Below are 19,108 nucleotides of genomic sequence, written 5' to 3' on the forward strand. Positions count from 1 at the left end.
ATGAAACTTGCGCGATTAGTGTGGTTTCAGCTTTATGTCCGTTCATATTTCCACTGAAAGCCAATAGTGAGAGGAAAGAGCAGAAAACGATTTCGTATTATTTTACAGTCCTGATATTGGGTTCTACAGAAACACGTAGTTAATAAGTGTGTACTGGGCTTTTAAAGCACTTTGAAGGACATAAGAATGAAACAAAACCCTCTCAGAACGAAAACATCTCAGTTCTGCATAAGACGTTACGTATCGCATTGTTTCAAATTCATAAATGTGTGCGATAAATGTAAACAACGTATTGTTGGTGCTGACGAGTTGCACGCAAACGGTGCAAAAAGCGACATTAACTAGTATCCCCTCAATCTGTGCAGAGGCACCTTAAAGTAACAGTCCGATTTGCTCCAAACGTTTGTATGTAACTTTGAATGTTTGTTCCCAAGCAGCACAAATCATAGGGCAGTGTGTAAACAGTTTCTGGAAATGACATTTCACTATTTTCGCTTGTCGGAGGCACTAACACTTTCATTAAAGATTTGAAAAAAATTACTTAAAAAACATGAAATATTTTGGGAAATATTTTCTCAAATAATTGTTCTAAAATAAGGAAACCGCCGTGTAAACAATAGTACACGTAAACTACTCGAAGTTTCTAAGTAAGTGCTGATTTGTGTGTAGTGGGGTGCCTTCTTTCCTACTTTTTCCTTCCGAGGTAGTGTTATACGCCCTTTGCTGTTCCTTATCTATATAAACGATTTGGGAAACAATCTGATCAGCCGTCCTAGGTTGTTTGCTGATGACTCTGTCGTTTATCGACTAATAAAATCAGAAGATCAAAACAAATTGCAAAACGATTTACAAAAGATAACTGAATGGTGCGAAAATTGACAATTGACCCTAAATAACTAAAAGTGTTAGGTCCTCCACATCAGTGCTAAAAGGAATCGGTTAAACTTCAGCAACACGATAAATCAGTAAAATGTAGAGGCCGTAAAATCAACTAAATAACTAGGAATTGCAATTACGAACAACAAATTGGAAGGAACACACAGAAAATGTGAGGACTGCTTTTTAATGGCAGGACACTTAGAAAATGTAACAGATCTACTAAGGAGACTGCCTAAACTACGGTTATATGTCCTCTTTTAGAACACTGCTGCGCAGCGTGGGATACTTACCAGATAACATTGACGTACTACATCGAAAAAGTTCAAAGAAGGGCAGCATGTTTAGTGTTATCGCGGAATAGGGGTGAGAGTGTCCCTGAAGTGATACAGGATTTCGGGTGGACAACATTGAAACAAAGGCGCTTTTCGTTGCGGCGGAATCTTCCCACGAAATTTCAATCTCCAACTTTCTTCTCCGAATTGGAAAATATTTTGTTGACACCGAGCTACATAGGGAGAAACGATCACGGTAATAAAATAAGGGCAATCAGAGCTCTTACGGAAAGATACAGGTGTATGCGAGATTTGCAGAGTATCCATGTAGATGTAGAATGTTTGTTGTCCTGTCACGTGATGTAAAAATCGTAATGTTTTATATTAGATTAAGTTCCAGCTTTTGCACATTTTAAAAAATGTTCGCATACGAAGCAAATCGTTAAGTAACCGCCAAGAAGCTACGTTGTGTTTAATATTGCTGAAAAATGGTTATAACTGATTTCTCTTTCTCGTTTTCTCTACAGCTGTCATGTAACCTGCGTGAAATGTACAATATATGGCGGTTTAGAGGTTTGCACCAAAACGTCGTACAGGAAATCGCAACGTGAACTGCATGCACCGTTTCGTCTGTCTCGTGGCGTGGCAGTCAGACCTGACATCACGCGAGGTAATTGCAGGTTGTACATCCCGTAGGCCACGGTACAGCACGGGTGGCAGCGCCGAGGTGGGCGTGTCCCAGAAAGCAGGGGCAGTCACCGTCCCGCGTCGTTGCTAACTGTTAACTCGCCGAATAACAACGGGACGCTTGCGATGGCCCACCGCTTCTACAGGCCACGCGCCAAACTGCCCCGCCAGCCGAGCACCGGGCGCGATGCTATCTCTACAGGGCGCTGCAAATACACTGCAGCAGTCGTGTGATACACTGCCCCGGGAAGCAGCGCTGCAGAAACTTTTACGTTCAGTTAAGTCTAAGTAGGTGAACTGAGGCTCGTCTGGGAACATAACGCCGTTAATTTCATCAACACATGCCTTTTCGTCAACGCAAAACACACCTACCTTTATCGCAATGCTCGTTTTGAAGGACACTGGACAAAAAATTACTCAACTCCAGAAAATATGACCCTAATATCGCGTAACAAAGTCTCAACTACAACAAATGCCTGTCTGGAAGACGAACAGTCAGTTTCTTTATCACACGTTGTTATACAGGGTGTGTCAAAAAGAACCATCCGATTTAAAAAGTCGTAACCATTATGTTATTTGAGGCATGTGCGTGAACATCGTACTGTTGGAAAGAGCAAATTCTCGAGTTTTACGTGGTTCCCGCTAGGTAGTAGCAGCAGTGTGCGCCCACTTCAGTTCTAGTAAAAATGGTGTCGGGACAACAAAAAGCGTTGTGTGTTCTACGTTTTGCGCAGTGCGTGTCAGTAATAACTGTTAAGTGTGACTTTCCTACTAGGTATGGTGTGCATCCTCCTACAGTACAGAGCATTAGACGATGCCATGAACAGTTCTGAGAAACGGGTTTTTTGTGTAAATGTAAATAGGCGGACCGCCCCGAGTGTCTGACACAGACGACGAACCCATCGGCCAGTTTCACAAGTAGTCCGCAGAAATCCGTTCGCCGTGCAGCTTGACAGCTCAACATGCACCAGATGTCCGTCTGGCGCGTGCTGCGTCGACGTTTACTCATGAAACCATACAGAATTCAGCTAATCCAAGCTCTTCGTGAATGTGACGAACAACAACGTGTAGAGTTTTGTGATTTCGTTCTTTGCAAGACGGAGAATGGCATTTTTCTTCCACGCTTAGTGTTTAGTAACGAGGCAACATTCCATTTAAATGGAAAAGTTAACCGTCATAATGTGAGAATATGGGATACGGAACAACCACATCAAGTTGTACAACATCAGAGCGACTAAATTTAATGTGTTTTTTACAGTTTCACGGGAAAACATATATGGTCCATTTTTCTTTAAGCGCATATCTCGATATGGTTAAAAACTCTCTTTTCCCACAGTTGGAGACTGATTCGAACGACATCATTTACAAACAGGATGGCGCACCGACACATTGGCATCTGGAAGTGCGGGAATTTTTAAATCAAAGCATTACTGAAAGATGGGTCGTTCGCACTGGACCTAATGATTCAGCCTTACATTACTGGCCTCCAAGGCCACCGGACCTGACTGTATACGTGATTATTTCTTGCGGGGGTTTATAAAAGACTGTGTTTGTATGCCTCCGTTACCAACAACAATGAATGAACTGAGACATCGGATGACAGCAGCTGAGGAAGCTGTAACTCAAGATATGCTCGCCGCCGTGTGGGAACAATTTGAATACATCATTGACATATGCCATGCATCTCAAGGAAGGCACATTGAACACCTACGAAAAGGCATTTCCCGTTCATAAAAAATTTTTCAGAAATATATATGTGCCAAATCGGATGATTCTTTTCGATGCATCTTTTACTTCTTTTACAGCAGTAAAGCAACGGAAGATGAGCTTCACAAAGGAAATGCAAATACAAAATATTCGTTCCACAAAGGAAATGTAAATAAGCATTATGGATTTTATAATGACTGAAAATTATAATGAGGTCGCTTAGAGCTTACCGTGAGAGAAAAAGAACGCAGCAGGACGAGAGAAACGTCCTCACAGTTAAGCAGTTTGTAAATCGCCTGTAATTTATGGAGGTCAAGCGTTGCGACAGGGAGTAAATGAGCAGGCAGCCGTTTCCATTAACCGCATTCCTTCCCGAATTTCACGAATGTGCGGCGTGTAAAATGGAGATCCAGCAAACACTTGCAAAATGGTACTTTGAACAAAATTTCTAGCTTTCCTTGTCACGGATGTTAATTAAAATTTGAACTAAATACATTATCATGAAGTGTTCAGTAACCGCGGCGCTGTTGCAATCGCAGTCAACCACGCTCCACAAAGACATACAAAAAGTTAACAAATGCAAAGTTAAAGATTCTTTAATTTTTGACCTTTTATTTTATAGCAGGCAAAACCTGCTCACTCTATTCATATGTTCGTCTACCTCCACAATTTTTATCCACCCCCGCCTTCCTACACACTTCTCTACGTTACCAAATTGACGATTTCTCGATGACACAGGATGAGCCGTATAACCGATGTCTTCTTTTTATCGTTTCGTTATTAACAGCAAAATGCTTGGCTACTTGTCGGCGAGAGGCACGTTTACAGAGAGAGTCGGTTAGCGCTTCAACCAATGGGTGAACTACCCGCAACGAACCGCGCACTGCACCTGCCACTAGGTCCCACTCTCAGCCACGCAATGCGAAACGGACGACACGAAGCCTGAGCAGCCACGGACAATAACCAGAAAACTCCGAAGGTCAGCGAACGCGCCGGAAACGACCGCGATTGAGCGACCTTCCCCTACGCGATTGTTTGCTAATCATAATCTACGCGTCATAATATGCAACAAAACGATTCACAGCAATTACTTTCGCCAACGACGAGTTCAGCCCCCCCTCGAAACTTTCAGAAATCCCTGACGTGTCACAGGCTTTTCGGTTAATTAAATTTCCCTGTGGATTCCTGGTTTCCCAGTGTTTTCGTACAAGTTGCCCCCCTGTGCACCTATGGTATGGCTGCCAGCAAAGGTCCCCCTAGAGACACAATGGAAAATGAGTTGTGTGTCGCACCACAGAATATTGCTGAAGTGTGTGTGACATGTAGCAGATACCACTAACGAGGGATATTGAGCGTATACTAACAATGCCAGCACCACAGTTAACAAGACTGTCTGAGTAATGGGAGACTGTCATGAAAATGCCTCTCCTGAATTAGCAGGCGCGAAAGAGTTCTTACAAAATTTCGAGAACCTGTGTTAAGTGAAGAATCGAGGGATAGTCTTCAGCGGCCGCCACCACCCCCGCTCCCCGCCACTCACCCTACGTATTATAACCGTAGGCACCGAAAAAACAAAGTGAGATTACTTGTAGCACGCACAGAAACATTTAACCTCTTTAGTCCTTACGTACAATATATCCTTCGTTCAAATTATTTTTATATATCGGGCAACAGACTAAACTCACTCTGCCCGAGCACAGCACAGCACAGCACAGCACAGCGCGCGCGCGCACACACACACACACACACACACACACACACACACACACACACACACACACAGAGAGAGAGAGAGAGAGAGAGAGAGAGAGAGAGAGAGAGAGAGAGAGAGAGTGTGTGTCCCTTTGACTATTCAGAGATATCACCAAACCCGCCCAAGAATGTAAAGAACCATGCATGAACAGCGCCTATTAGACGAAGGGGTTCCGACAGCCCATCAGTTCCAGTCATTCCACCAGGAAGGAGGTACACGGCTCGTGTTGCCCGTAGTTCAACCATGCCTAGACGGTCAATACTGCGGTTCGATCGCATCCGAATTGTTACTTCGTGCCAGGAAGGGCAATCAACAAGGGAAGTGTCCTGGCATCTCTGAGTGAACCAAAACGATATTCTTAAGACATGGGGGAGATACAGAGAGACAGAAACTGTCGATGACATGCCTCCCTCAGGCCACCCACGGGCTGCTACGGCAGTGGATGACCGCTACCTACGAATTGTGGCTCGGAGGAACCCTGACAGCAGCGCCACGATGTTTAATAATGATTTTCGTGCAACCACAGGACGTCGTGGTACGACTCAAACTGTGCGCTATAGGCTGCTTGATGGGCAGCTTCACTCCCGACGTTCATGACGAGGTCCATCTTTGCAACCACGGCATCATGCAGCGCGGTACAGATGGCTCCAACAACATGACGAATAGACTGCTCAGGATTGGCATCACGTTCTCTACATCGATGAGTGTCACATATGTCATCAACCAGACAATCGTTGGAGAGGTGTTTGGAGGCAACCCGGTCAGGCTGAACGCCTTAGACACACTGTCCAGCGAATGCACAAAGGTGGAGGATCCCTCATGTTTTAGGGTGGCGTTATGTGGCGCCGACGTACGCCGCTAGTGGTCGTGGAAGGCGCCGTAACGGCTGTACGATACGTGAATGCCATCCTCCGACCGATAGTGCAACCATATCGGCAGCATATTGGTGAGGCATTCGTCTTCATGGACGACAATTCCCGCCCCCATCTTGCACATCTTGTGAATTACTTCCTTCAGGATAACGACATCGCTCGACTAGAGTGGCCAGCATGTTCTCCCGACATGAACCCTCCCGAACATGCCTGGGATAGATTGAAAAGGGCTGTTTACGGACGATGTGACACACCAACCACTCTGAGGGGTCTACGTCGAATAGCCGTTGAGGAGTGGGACAATCTGGACCAACAGTGCCTTGATGAACTTGGGGATAGTTTGCCACGAGGAATACAGGCATGCATCAATGCAAGAGGACGTGCTACTGGGTATTAGAGGTACCGGTGTGTACAGCAATCTGGACCATCACCTCTAAACGTCCGACTGTATGGTGATGCAACATGCAATGTGTGGTTTTCATGAGCAATAAAAAGGGTGGAAATGATGTTTATGTTCATTTCTATTCCAATTTTCTGTACCGGTTCCGAAACTTTCGGAACCGAGGTGATGCAAAACATTGTTTGATGTGTGTACTTTCCACTAAATGCTTTCAGCATGTACTTATCAGGTGACAGAATCTGCTGCAGGAAGGCTGTTTATTGCAGTTTCATCGTATCTTCTAGACATAAATGTAATTCTTGTTTGTTTTTAACAAAAAAAAAAACACTGGGCTCAAAGTGGGAGATTCTCTATAATATCAGACTGTAGTTTTTATTGTATCGTATTTTAGTGTTCTTCGTATTTGGATAAATAAAATAAAACTTTGAAGTCCTAAAATTCTCACGCACACCAATTTTTTAAAATTTGGTATTTTTGTTGTGTTTTGTCCCAGAAAGATTCACGGACCACCTGTATAAACGTTTCATTCATAAACTCTAAGCTCAGGACTGAGGAGATAAGCAATTATTCTCTCCGCGATCCGTAGGCAACTGGAACGTGAAAAGGACCTAGTAAGTGGCACATTGGGAAGTATCCCCTACCACGCACTTGACAGTGGTGTGCGGGGAACGCGCATAGGTGTATACGCAGACGTCCCGCCGACGGAGAGGTGTCGGTTCGCTGCCCCAGCCACACGTCACGTGACGTCACAGCAGCGGGTGACCTGCATCCCGCCTCCCTCACGTCGGCCGTTGCGTCAAACGCCAGCCTGCCACCGCCGCTCTTCGAACGTCCGTAGCAGTCGCCGCCGCCGCTGTCTGGTTTTTGCCCCGTCTCAGCAGGATTCTGTGGCTTCTCTGCACGCAATGGAGGATTCCGCGAGCTCCGCACGTCACTCACTGCTGGCTAACCGCAAGGACGCAGTCGTTCTTCGTCGCCCTACACTCCGTGAAGTATGGAGTGCAGTCTAATTGAGTCAGACAACATTGAGGGAATTGGGTAAGGAAATGATAGACTAAAAGTAGTCGGTCAGTTATGCTAGTTGGGCAGGCAACAATATAACTGACCATGGCAGAAGCATGGACATTCCTGAGAACGTATGGCGGTGAAACATGGACTGTGGGAAAATCGGAACGGAAGAGAATTGAAGCACTTCAGATGTGGTGCTACAGAAGAATGTAGAAAAACGGGTGGACTGATAAGGTTAGGAATCAAGACGTTCTACTCAGAATCGGCGCGGAAAAGAATATTTGGAAAACTATGACCAGAATGAAGGGGCAGGATGATACCGGAACGCGTTAAAACATCAATGAATCAATTCCGTGGCGCTAGAGGGAACTGTAGAGGGTAAACACTGCAGAGGAAGACAGAGATTTGAATACATCCATGAAATAATTAACGACGTACGTTGCCAGTGCTCCTCTGAGATGAAAAGGCTGGCACAGTCAGATGACTCAAAAACGAAAGTGACAGCAGCAACAAGAGCCTTTCTGGGGAAGATAAATACGTTATATCAAATATAAATTCAAGTAAATAAAATGAAAAGCACAATATTGTCTATGTTACACAGTATCAATTTATTCTGTTAGCTGGTTTTCTCCCTACAGGGTTCTCATCAGTCTTTAACTGACTATCCTCGGCAAAAAAAGAGTGTACAATATAGGTCAAAAACACCGAAAAAGTATACGCCAAGAGTGAGGTACGAACGCGGGGTAAAAGTCGTCTTCGACAGTGCAGTTATTTTAAAATTGCATTACCAATCCAAACATGACTTTTACCTTGTGTTCGTACCTTACTCTCGAGGCGTAACTTTTTTACAGTGTCGTTCGCGAAAATTGCACCGTCTTTGACGACGATAGTCACTTAAAAGTCTGAAGAAGGGCTTATAAACCGAATATCATTTAACAAAATTAATACTACACAACATACACAATACTGCGCTCTTCATTTATAATTACGAAGCTGTTCTACCAAGAAGCGTCTGAACAATAAGCTAGCATAATAAATTTAAGAGTTATCTTTTCTGAAGGTATTTCTTTGGGGTGTAGTCTTGTATCGCAGTGAAACGTGGAGATACTTCACACAAGTAAAGAATAGAAGCTTTTGAAATACGGAGATGTAGGAAAATGCTCAAGCTTAGATTCGTAAATTGGATAATTAACGACGGTATACTAAATGGAATTGGCAACGAAAGATATTTATGGCGAAAATGGACTAAAATAAAGGATCGGTTGAAACAACACGTCCGGAGGCATCAGGACAGCGTCAATTTGATAAGAGAGAGAGAGAGAGAGAGAGAGAGAGAGAGAGAGAGAGAGAGAGAGAGAGAGAGAGAGAGAGAGAGGGGGGGGGGGCTTGTGAGCCGTAGACATTTGCAAGTGGATGTAGCTTGCAAATGTAATGCAGAGATGAGGAGGCTTCTACGGGATAGAGTAGCGTGGAGAGCTTCATCAAAGCATTATGCGGACTGAAGACAACAACAAAAAGCTCCTGGAGCGAGTCGGAAGAATAATGGATGGTAAAACCCTTAATAACTCTAATTACTGAAGTGAGCTATGTCGTCACAAGCAGGGAAAATGCGTGCTATAACACAAAGAATTGTGGTGGGAAGATTGTCAAAATGTAGGAGTTTGCAAAATAAATACATAAATAAATAAACAATTTCTGGGCACTACGAATATTACATTTCTCCAGACAAGGTGTACGGAGACCCGTTTAATGCAAACTCCCTCATTATTTCATAAACGGCAAAATATACTGAAACGTGACTGTGGCCACATGATTTGTGAAGTCAGGCTTCATCACCTCTTCTCATTGACGCCTGCACACCTCCAAAACTCCCAGGTGATTTCCGAATACACTGACAATCACCCACAGTGCTTTCCCAAAGTTCATCGACATTATCAGCAGGACTGGAGCACACCTAGGTTTTTAAATATCGCCACCCCCATAAAGAACATCCGAGGTGTTGCAGTCGGTGGCACGTTATTGGCTAGCCATGAACGATACACTTGTTGTCGAAGATTCGTGCTACGTACTCTGAACACCCACACGGAAATGTACCGGTGCACTACCGTGCGTGTAGTACATACGCATCTTTTCAGCATAAGGAACATCATCCAAACAGTCTACTAGCTTGTGTCGTAGGAAATGCAGCACATACGGCCGTTGGTTTACGGGCGTGTCTATAGTGGGACTGTTTGCTTGTTCCACTGTCCTCTACTCGTACCTGACAGCTGAGGTGGGACTCTGTCCCACCGCCAGCCCTGTTCCTTCTGTCTACCCCATTACTTTCCGCCAAAACTTTAATTGTAAATATTAACAAGCATTACGTTTCATTATTATCAAGATTTCCCTGTTGCTATTGGAAAATTTAAATCCCTTCGTTTAGAAACTACAGCTGCTTCACTATATGTCGGAAAAACCGCTAACGACTTTTCAACAAATAGCAACATTCGCCCCTGCGCGTGAACTCACTTGGATATTGCGACCTGGGATCTTGAACAGTTTGTACAGAGCATACAGAGAAAGTAAGTGTAATTTATGAGGCAGCTGTGTCAGAGGTCCACACGTGAGCACAGTAAGTGGGAAGCGTCAAAACTCAAGTGAAATGACTTTCCGAAACGGCAACAATACGGACGTAACAGCTGTTTGTGCCAAAGTTCATGCCTGTCTCGCGTGTGGAGCGCTCCAGTCATCGAGTTTATACAGAGAAATTTTAGGGTGTGTCGCGAGCAGATTGTGAGTCAGTTGGGGATGGATAGGAGAGTCAAGCGAAAGGAAGGGCAACCGACACGGTGGAAATCGCCGCGTCCTGCTGCGGGCGGTATGGGCCGTTCTGAGAAAGGCGACGTGAAGGAGAACCGACGGTTCACACTGGCAAGTCCAACTAGACAAATGTGCGACCAGCTACTGCATCAAGTTGCCGCACATTGCTAACTGTCGCAGACGGAGAGCCTGCTGTATCCTAGAAGCGACAGGTCGAGACCACGCAAAGCAGAGATCGGCGCGTTGTGACATGGTACTGAGAGGACTTGGCGAATCTCACCGCCGCTGGCGGGAGGTACGAGTGTCGTGTGACAGTCCAAACTAGACAGACCACAGAATCGGAGGCACACGTCTGCACACCGTGAGGCTAAAGCCAGACAGGTTTTGGTCCCTTTGAAGCAGCTGTGCCAAGTACGTGGTGAGTTCAATAAGTAATGCAACACACTTTTTTCTCTACCAATGTGGAATCTGCTGTGGGACATCGTGGAATATTCCCGCTTCAGACTCTTTCACGAAGTTCCTATAGGTGGCGACGCTAAACGAAGCAAAATGGTGTCTGTAGCGGAGGCGCGTTCTAGGCAAACAGCTGTCACTAAGTTTCGTTTGGCGGAAAACGAGAGCATCGCAGAAATTGATAGGCGCTTGCAGAATGTCTACGGAGATCTGGTAGTGAATAAAAGCTCGGCGAGTCTTTGGACGAGGCGTCTGTGTCGTGGCAACAATGTCGCGCAAACCAGTCCGATTCCCCGCGTGTCGGCCAGCCGCAGACAGCTGCGATTTCTGCAATGTTGGAACGCGCGGACACACTCATTCCAGGTGATCGACTGTTCACAGTTCAACACTCTGCTGCTTACCTGGACAAAGCAAGGCCTCACACAAGTCTGCTCACAACACTTCATTGGACTGTTCTTCCTCATCCACTCCACAGCCAGGATCACGAACATTCCGACATCCATCAGTCTGAGCCACCGACGGTTACTCTTCACGGGAAGCAGTGCGTGGGTGATGGGGAGGTTACTGACGCAGCACGGCAACGTCGACCAGTGGAGTGGTACCACGCGGGCATACGGGCCCTCCCAGTAAGGCGGAGCAACGGCCGAGCACTGAACGAAGGAAAAAATAGGATTTTCTACGCGAAAGACTCGGCAATAATAAGGTTCACGGCAATACTGAATAAAACAAACGTGCATTCAGAAAAAAAAATGCGATGCATTACTTATTGAAAGCGCCTCGTATATTACTGGTTGACTTACGGAGCGTGTTTGACCTTACCAACAACAAACGAGTTGTTGTGGTGTTGTCATTCACAATGACGGTCGCAATCAAGGGACTAAAGCGCAGTGACTCATTACTGACATTCGCTGGAACACATTTCCTCAGCTCCCTACAGTACAAGAAGCTCAGCACTGAAGTTAGTTTTCAGAAAACATTGCCTACGCTTGTACCACAGCTCGCTCAAATTTCTTGTTCCATTACAATACGTGTCCTTTACATTCAGAAATGTAACTTTCTTTCCTGATATCCCCTATAAAATATGAGTAGTGTACTCCTTATGCCAAAGGCTTTGCCTTAGTGGTAACACCGGTTCCCGTCAGATCACCGAACTTAAGCGCTGTCGGGCTGGGCTAGTACTTGGATGAATGGCCACCAGGACTGCCGAGCGCTGTTGGCAAGCGATGTGCACTCAGCCCTTGTGAAGCAAACTGAGGAGCTACTTGACTGAGAAGTAGCGGCTCCGTTCTCGTAAACTGATACTGCTGGGAGAGCGATGTGCTGACCACATGCCCCTCCATATCCGCATCCAGTGGCGCCTGCGGGCTGAGGATGACACGGCGGCCGGTCGGTACCGTCGGGCCTGTTTGGTAGGAGTTTTAGTGCATTCCTTATGAAGAACACAACTGAAAAAAGCAAGTTTCCCAATTTACAGTGCCACCTCTTACACCGACGTAACCGCAGTGTTATAGCACCTCACAGGCACTTTTCTGTCTTTGTCCCTCGGCTTCAAATTTACGAAAATTTCTATTTTAAATTTAGTGTAACTGCATTAGTGCGGATTCAGGTTGTTTCGGAACGAAAGTGACTACGTTAGAAGGTGGTGGTATGGACTGTCTCACAACATACGTTGTACCTTCGACGTTTTCCGCGACACAACTACTGCAATTGAAACACGAAGCGTTTACCTCGTTGGCCATTTGAATGCACACGGTTACACTCACACAGTGCCACCTCTTACACCGACGTAACCGCAGTGTTACAGCACCTCACAGGCACTTTTCTGTCTTTGTCCCTCGGCTTCAAATTTACGAAAATTTCTATTTTAAATTTAGTGTCACTGCATTAGTGCGGATTCAGGTTGTTTCGGAACGAAAGTGACTACGTTAGAAGGTGGTGGTATGGACTGTCTCACAACATACGTTGTACCTTCGACGTTTTCCGCGACACAACTACTGCAATTGAAACACGAAGCGTTTACCTTGTTGGCCATTTGAATGCACACGGTTACACTCACTGCTTGCGCATTGGGACAGCGGGATGAGTATTAGCGTCTGGCTTGCCCGAATTAGAAAGCTTGTAGCCTCTTCCTGGTGTAGTTCGTATTCAACGCCGCGATGCCACGATTTACACACGCAAATTATTCCGACCACGTGGGCCCCTGCAGTCGGTGCAGTGGAAATGCGAAGGCCACTGTGCGAGAATAGCCCACAGAACAGTGCTTCGACACACTTGGTGAATGTTTTCCTCCTACCACTGCCAGCGTCGTGCCGAGCACAGGTGGACATTCTTCTCAAACTGAACGGAGCTACCTAAAGCAGAAGTTCCATGGATTCCATATCTGGGGCACGACAGTAAGATGGTATGCCCTCTCTCGGTGAACCACAACGAGTACCAAATTTCTGTCTTGCTTTTTTGTGTTATCTGTTAATTTGTACGTATACCAAAATTTTCACACCCACCCGTACCAAATTTGTCTCGTTCTTTTCTGCTGGCTGTTAATTTCTACCTGTACCAGAATTTCCGTACTCACGAAAGGTTGTATTATACACGAATAAGCCTTGTATCTATATCCCAATCGGCTGTAAAATGTGTGGTATTTACAAAGCTACAGGCAAAATAACTTGTGAGCATCGTTTAAGACTGAACAGTAATCAAATCGTTTTGAAGATAGCACAAAATGTGCTGAAACGTATTTGCATAAATAAAAGCTAAAGAAACGGTGTCTTGCATAAGGCGGAATATATCTACACTTATTACTGTGACAGTAATGTTTAATGCCGTTTCTCAGTTAAATGTGTACACCTGTATCATTAGTAAGCAGTTCAGTGGCCCAGTATTATACATATCCCGGATAAAGGAGCAAGTTAGCTGCAATTCACGTAGCATTTGCTGTCACATGACTTGGAGAACGTCTGTTTGGCAACAGGAGCTGAGGCGTATTAGGATGCTGTAATTTAATTACGATCGCTGATGTAATACTTTCACGCAACAAGTCCTGCGCAGTGGTCCACTAATGACAGGGCTGCTGCGCGACCTCCAAAGTTATCCGACTTTCCTGCACTACATTTTTATCTGAGGCGCTGGTTGAGTGTTGGTGTCAAAGCGTGAACAATGGAACAAGTGCTGGCTCGCTTTCTTTTCAGAATTATTGTATCCATGTACACCATCCCCTGTATCTATTGATTAACTTGGCAGTTTCAACTTAGATTCAATTTCTCTATCGAAACCATACATATGTGCCTAGTTCTTTATGAAGTCACATTGCAGAGAGAGCGCGGGATTAAAGACGCAGCGTAGACGTAAATGACATGTTTACATATTTCAAAAGCAAACTGTCACCACTAGAAGATTGTGCAAGTGGAAGAACACAAATCTGTGCACAACTAAAAACCAGCAATTATGATGTAGCACGAGGAATGAAGTCGAATGGTAGAGCTAGATATTATGATCCGAGACGTGTCATGGAATTGTAAAATAAAAGTTACTTGCTACACATATTTGTGTACTTGAACTGACTTGGGATTCATTTACTTCGATATGTTCCCGTCATAAGCGATAAACTATTGGTAATGTTGTGAACTCAGCGGTATGGAAGGTAACGTAGTCAAACATCATCCATTTGTTTTTAAATTACCATGCAGTAGTCAGCCATTGGAGTTTCTTCCTGAAACGAGAATGTATCAGCTCCTGCAAGACTTGTTAATATGCATAGGTGCAGGGTACCACACGAAATTAACTCGGACACTCCGTCAAATGTAGCGCGCACGGTTCTTTGCGGGATCCGTTCGACGGGAACGCGGTCAGCTGTTTCAGACAACGGGCGCCAACGTTCCCACATGTCAGCCCTTGTAGTACTCGTGGCAGAAATCTGAGTCGTACGTGTCTGAAAACGTTCAACGCAAAGTGAACCTTCGTGTTACGTACTTCACAATATCTACAACAAATGTCGATAATGGGTGACATACGCATAGGAAGATATTTATTGACGAAAGATGTTCGGAAATCTTGTGCTAAAGGAAGGTATCAGATGTTTATATGTAATGATTTTTATATACCTTGTTCCGTCGAAACAATATATACCAGTACAACTAAATAAATTAAAAATCGATTGTCTAGCATTTGACAAAATCTTTCCTTTTTTTTTTTTTATAATTCCAATGCAACAATGAATCAGCTTTGTCGTTGGTTTCTGGCGACAATGTGTACCCGTTGCTGGCGAGGTTTCGTGAAGAAGTGTTTATTTTTCCTATTTTTTTTTTTTTTACAGCGAAGTTTCAGTTAGACATACTGAGGAATAATCTACACTAGTCCTGTTGCACTGGGAACTGTGACAGACGGAAACGATTTGGCGAATTTCTCCGAAGCCATATTTCCTGCGACTCATCTAAATGATTCGAACCATCGTATACCTCCCAACTGCCATATATTATTCTGTTACAAAGCTTCAGGTGTATCACAAGTCATCAAAACGACCGTAGGTCAATATCGGTACTGCAATTTTCGCGAAATTTCTGACGTATCTATTAGTTTCACGAAGTCGCTGCACTGGCTGCTCTGCACGACTCCAAGAGGCCTGAAAAGAGCGACAGAGAGCTTCGGGCCTGGGTTCTCACCTCTTTCGCAGTTTGAGGCGCCTCTTGGCGGAAGCCAGAGGGTCCTCGAAGTCTCCCTGCACGAAGCAGAGCATGGCTACCGGTGGCATGAGACGCCGCCCCTGCGACGCTCCGCTGTCGGCGCTAATGTCTGCAGCTGTGAGGGACGGGACGGGACACGCACTTGCACCGACGCGCAGGCGCCGTCGCGATTGGCAACTACATGGCAACACACGCTGTTGCTACCGAACCCCGCGACGCGTCGACAGCGACTGACACCGTGCTGCGAACGTGGCGCGCGCCGCGTGCGTGCGGCGACCGCGGCGCCCCTGGCGGCCGCCGGCGGAGCTAACGGGCGGCCGCGCGTCGTCTGTCAGCGAACAGAACACTGCTGCACTGGCGCGGCGCGGCGACACCGAACTTCCCTCGCGGCCGTAACATAGCGTCGAAAGCGTTAGGTAACCTCTCTAAGGCGTAAATTAAATGCAATCGTTCCAGAACTTCCCGTTCCCAGACCTTGTGTTTGTGTAACAAAATTACTACTCCAGATGCCAGAGAGGAAAAAGCGAAGCATGTACAGTGCTCCACTACATACGGGGAAACATGTAGAAAAAATCGAAAGTTCGTGTTGCTTTATTTGTTCAACGTGAGGCGAGTGAAATAATTAATCAGAATGAAATGAAAGTGCTGCGGAGACAGAAACCAATACATACAGTATGAAACCAAATCTGTGATTGTATTGAGGATTCTTTTGAAAGGGAGCACGCAAAAGAAGTACAAGTAAGTAAGTTCGGGCTTACCAAACGGAAGCGTGATGAAACTTTCACTATCCGTGTTGTACATTAATAACCTGGCGGACTACATCAATTGTAACTTCAGCCTCCTTTCACAGGATCTAAGTATTTATACTGAAAAAAAAGCTACACAAAAATTTAATCAGATCTTGATAACATTTCGAGTGACCTAAGTATTGGCCACTACATTTAAATGTACAGAAATATAAAATTGTGTCCTTCAAAAAACTCACGAATGTAACATTAACGAGTCACTACTGGAATCAATCATCTCATACAAATGCCTAGGTGTGACAAACAATGTGTGGGGATATGAACTCTAACGATCACGAAGTCTCTTTCGTAGGTAAACCAGATGGACGACTTCGGTTTTTCGGCAGGATATAGCAAAAATGCAGTCTGTCTACAGAGGAGACAGCTTACAAATCACCTGTGCGTCCCACCTTCAAATGCAAAGAAGAACTGCACGAATGATCACAGGTACACTATCTTTGGCTCACGTGAAGGCGTCACGGCAGTGCTGAAAAACCTGAACCTGGAGACACGGGAAGATAGACGTCCTCTTGGACGCGAAAGACCTGCTCGCTAAAAATCAGTCTTAAGTGCAGAACCTAGAGATTATCCTTGAGCCGTAAAGTTAGACACGTAACAGACAGGCGTTTAGGCAGTCATTCTTCCAGCGCTCCATACGGGGTTGGAACGGGTAGATGCCACTGTGTGCGCTACGCTGCTACCTACTCTGCCACGCAATGCACAGTGTTTCACAGAGTATACACTATGTGATCAAAAGTATCCGGACACGTGGCTGAAAATGTCTAACAAGTTCGTGGCGTCTTCCATCGGTAATGATGGAATTCAGTGTGGTGTTAAACTACCGTTAGCCTCGATGACAGCTTCCACTCTCGCAGGCATACGTTCAATCAGGTGCTGGAAGGTTTCTTGGGGAATGGCAGCCCTTTCTTCACGGAGAGATGCACTGAGGAGAGGTATCGATGTTGGTCGGTGAGGCCTGGCACGGAGACGGCGTTCCAAAACATCCTAAAGGTGTTCTGTAGGATTCAGGCCAGGACTCAGTGCAGATCAGTCCATTACAGGGATGTTATTGTCGGGTAACCACTCCGCCACAGGCCGTGCATTACGAACAGGTGCTCGATCTTGTTGAAAGATGCAGTCGCCATCCCCGAATTGCTCTTCAACAGTGGAAAGCAAGAAGGTGCTTAAAACATCAATGTAGGCCTGTGCTGTGATAGTGTCACACAAAACAACAAGGGTGCAAGCACCCTCCACGAAAAACACGACCACACCGTAACACCACCGCCTCCAAATTTTACTGTTGGCACTACACGCTGGCAGATGACGTTGAACGGGCTTTCGTGATACCCACACCCTGTCATCGGATCGCCACATTGTGTACCGTGATTCGTCACTTCGCACAACGTTTTTCCACTGTTCTATCGTCCAATGTATACGCTCCATACACCAAGCGAGGCGTCGTTTGGCTTTACCGGCGTGTTGTGTGGCTTATGAGCAGCCGCTCGACCATGAAATCCTAGTTTTCTCACCTCTCGCCTAACTGTTATAGTACTTGCAGTGAATCCTGATGCAGTTTGGAATTCCTGTGTGATAGTCTGGATACATGTCTGCCTATTACACATTGCGACTCTCTTCTACAGTGGGCGGTCTCTGTCAGACGAGGTCAGCCTGTACGCTTTTGTGCTGTATGTGCCCCTTGACGTTTCCACTTCACTATCACATCGGAAACAGTGGACCTATGTATATTTAGGAGTGTGGAAATCTCGCGTGCAGACGTATGACACAAGTGACACCTAATCACCTGACCACGTTCGAAGTCCGTGACTTCCGCGGAGCTCCCCATTCTGCTCTCTGACGATGTTTAATGACTACTGAGGTCGCTGATACGGAGTATCTGGCAGTAGGTGGCAGCACAATGCACATAATATGAAAAACGTATGTTCTTTTTTTTTTTTGGGGGGGGGGTGTCCGGATACTTTTGATCACATAGTATAAGTATATGTAAAAATCACAGACGTCTTAGTCCTCAAAGCCGCAAACATCTGTTGAGTAGAATTTAGAGCATATATTAAGGATAAAAAAAAAAAAACGGAAGATGAAAGTGTGAAGAGAAATAGAACTGAGAACAGTGACCTAATGAACATCAGAACTGGGGGAGAGGGGGACTCGGAAAAAAATACCAACGAATTTTGTCTGTATAATGAAGGTCGGGACGTGTGAGAGGGCAACCGTTCGTGGCGGCGTCTAAAAAAATGTCATCGCAAGAAAGGCTGAACATCCAGTTTACTTTGACGTCGTCATGGTCGGGGCATATGTTCACGGTGGTCAAGGAAACCATGAGTGTGTAGTGATACATTAGTTTCTTCTGTAAGTCTTTGCAGGGACTTAACCGTAATAGCAGGCGAGCAAAAAAGGACTTCCAAAAATGTTGGCGTCTCAAACAGCCGAGGCACTGAGCGAAACCAGGAATTTGTCAAAACTTTCAGCTAAAGCACATACGTGAATGTCTACCGTGTAGTCTTCTGCGGTGAACAACACCTGTGCATGACCGATATATATATAAATTATGGCAAGCAGGTACCCCGAAGACACTGCCACACAACTAAGGGCTGCCTTTTCGGAGGCAACGGGGAGTCATGTGTAGTACGCAACCGTCTCCAGTTGATCACTGTGGCGTCCTTACAGTATATTAGTACTGCCATGTCCTCCACAAGACACTGGTTACGGCCTAAACAGAAGAGCGATGAGCTGCCTACAACTCAGGCGAAACTTAAAACGGTCCGACTCCCAGAGAGGGCGCACTCGACGAAGATTGCG

General features: G+C 45.5%; 1 protein-coding gene across 3 annotated transcripts in view; it reads right to left on the reverse strand.

The window, feature by feature from the left end:
• The window catches only part of LOC124622138 (GRAM domain-containing protein 2A-like), a 279,154-nt gene extending 263,433 nt beyond the window's left edge, over nucleotides 1-15,721 (reverse strand). For all 3 annotated transcript variants that reach the window (XM_047147766.1, XM_047147765.1, XM_047147764.1), the window contains exon 1: nucleotides 15,486-15,721. In XM_047147766.1, the coding sequence (XP_047003722.1) occupies nucleotides 15,486-15,574 (89 nt within the window). In that variant the 5' untranslated portion in view covers nucleotides 15,575-15,721. The remainder of the gene's footprint in view (nucleotides 1-15,485) is intronic.
• Between the last annotated feature and the right edge of the window lie 3,387 nt (nucleotides 15,722-19,108).

This window comes from Schistocerca americana, chromosome 7 (genome assembly GCF_021461395.2).
Source record: "Schistocerca americana isolate TAMUIC-IGC-003095 chromosome 7, iqSchAmer2.1, whole genome shotgun sequence".
NCBI classification, from domain to species: domain Eukaryota; kingdom Metazoa; phylum Arthropoda; class Insecta; order Orthoptera; family Acrididae; genus Schistocerca; species Schistocerca americana.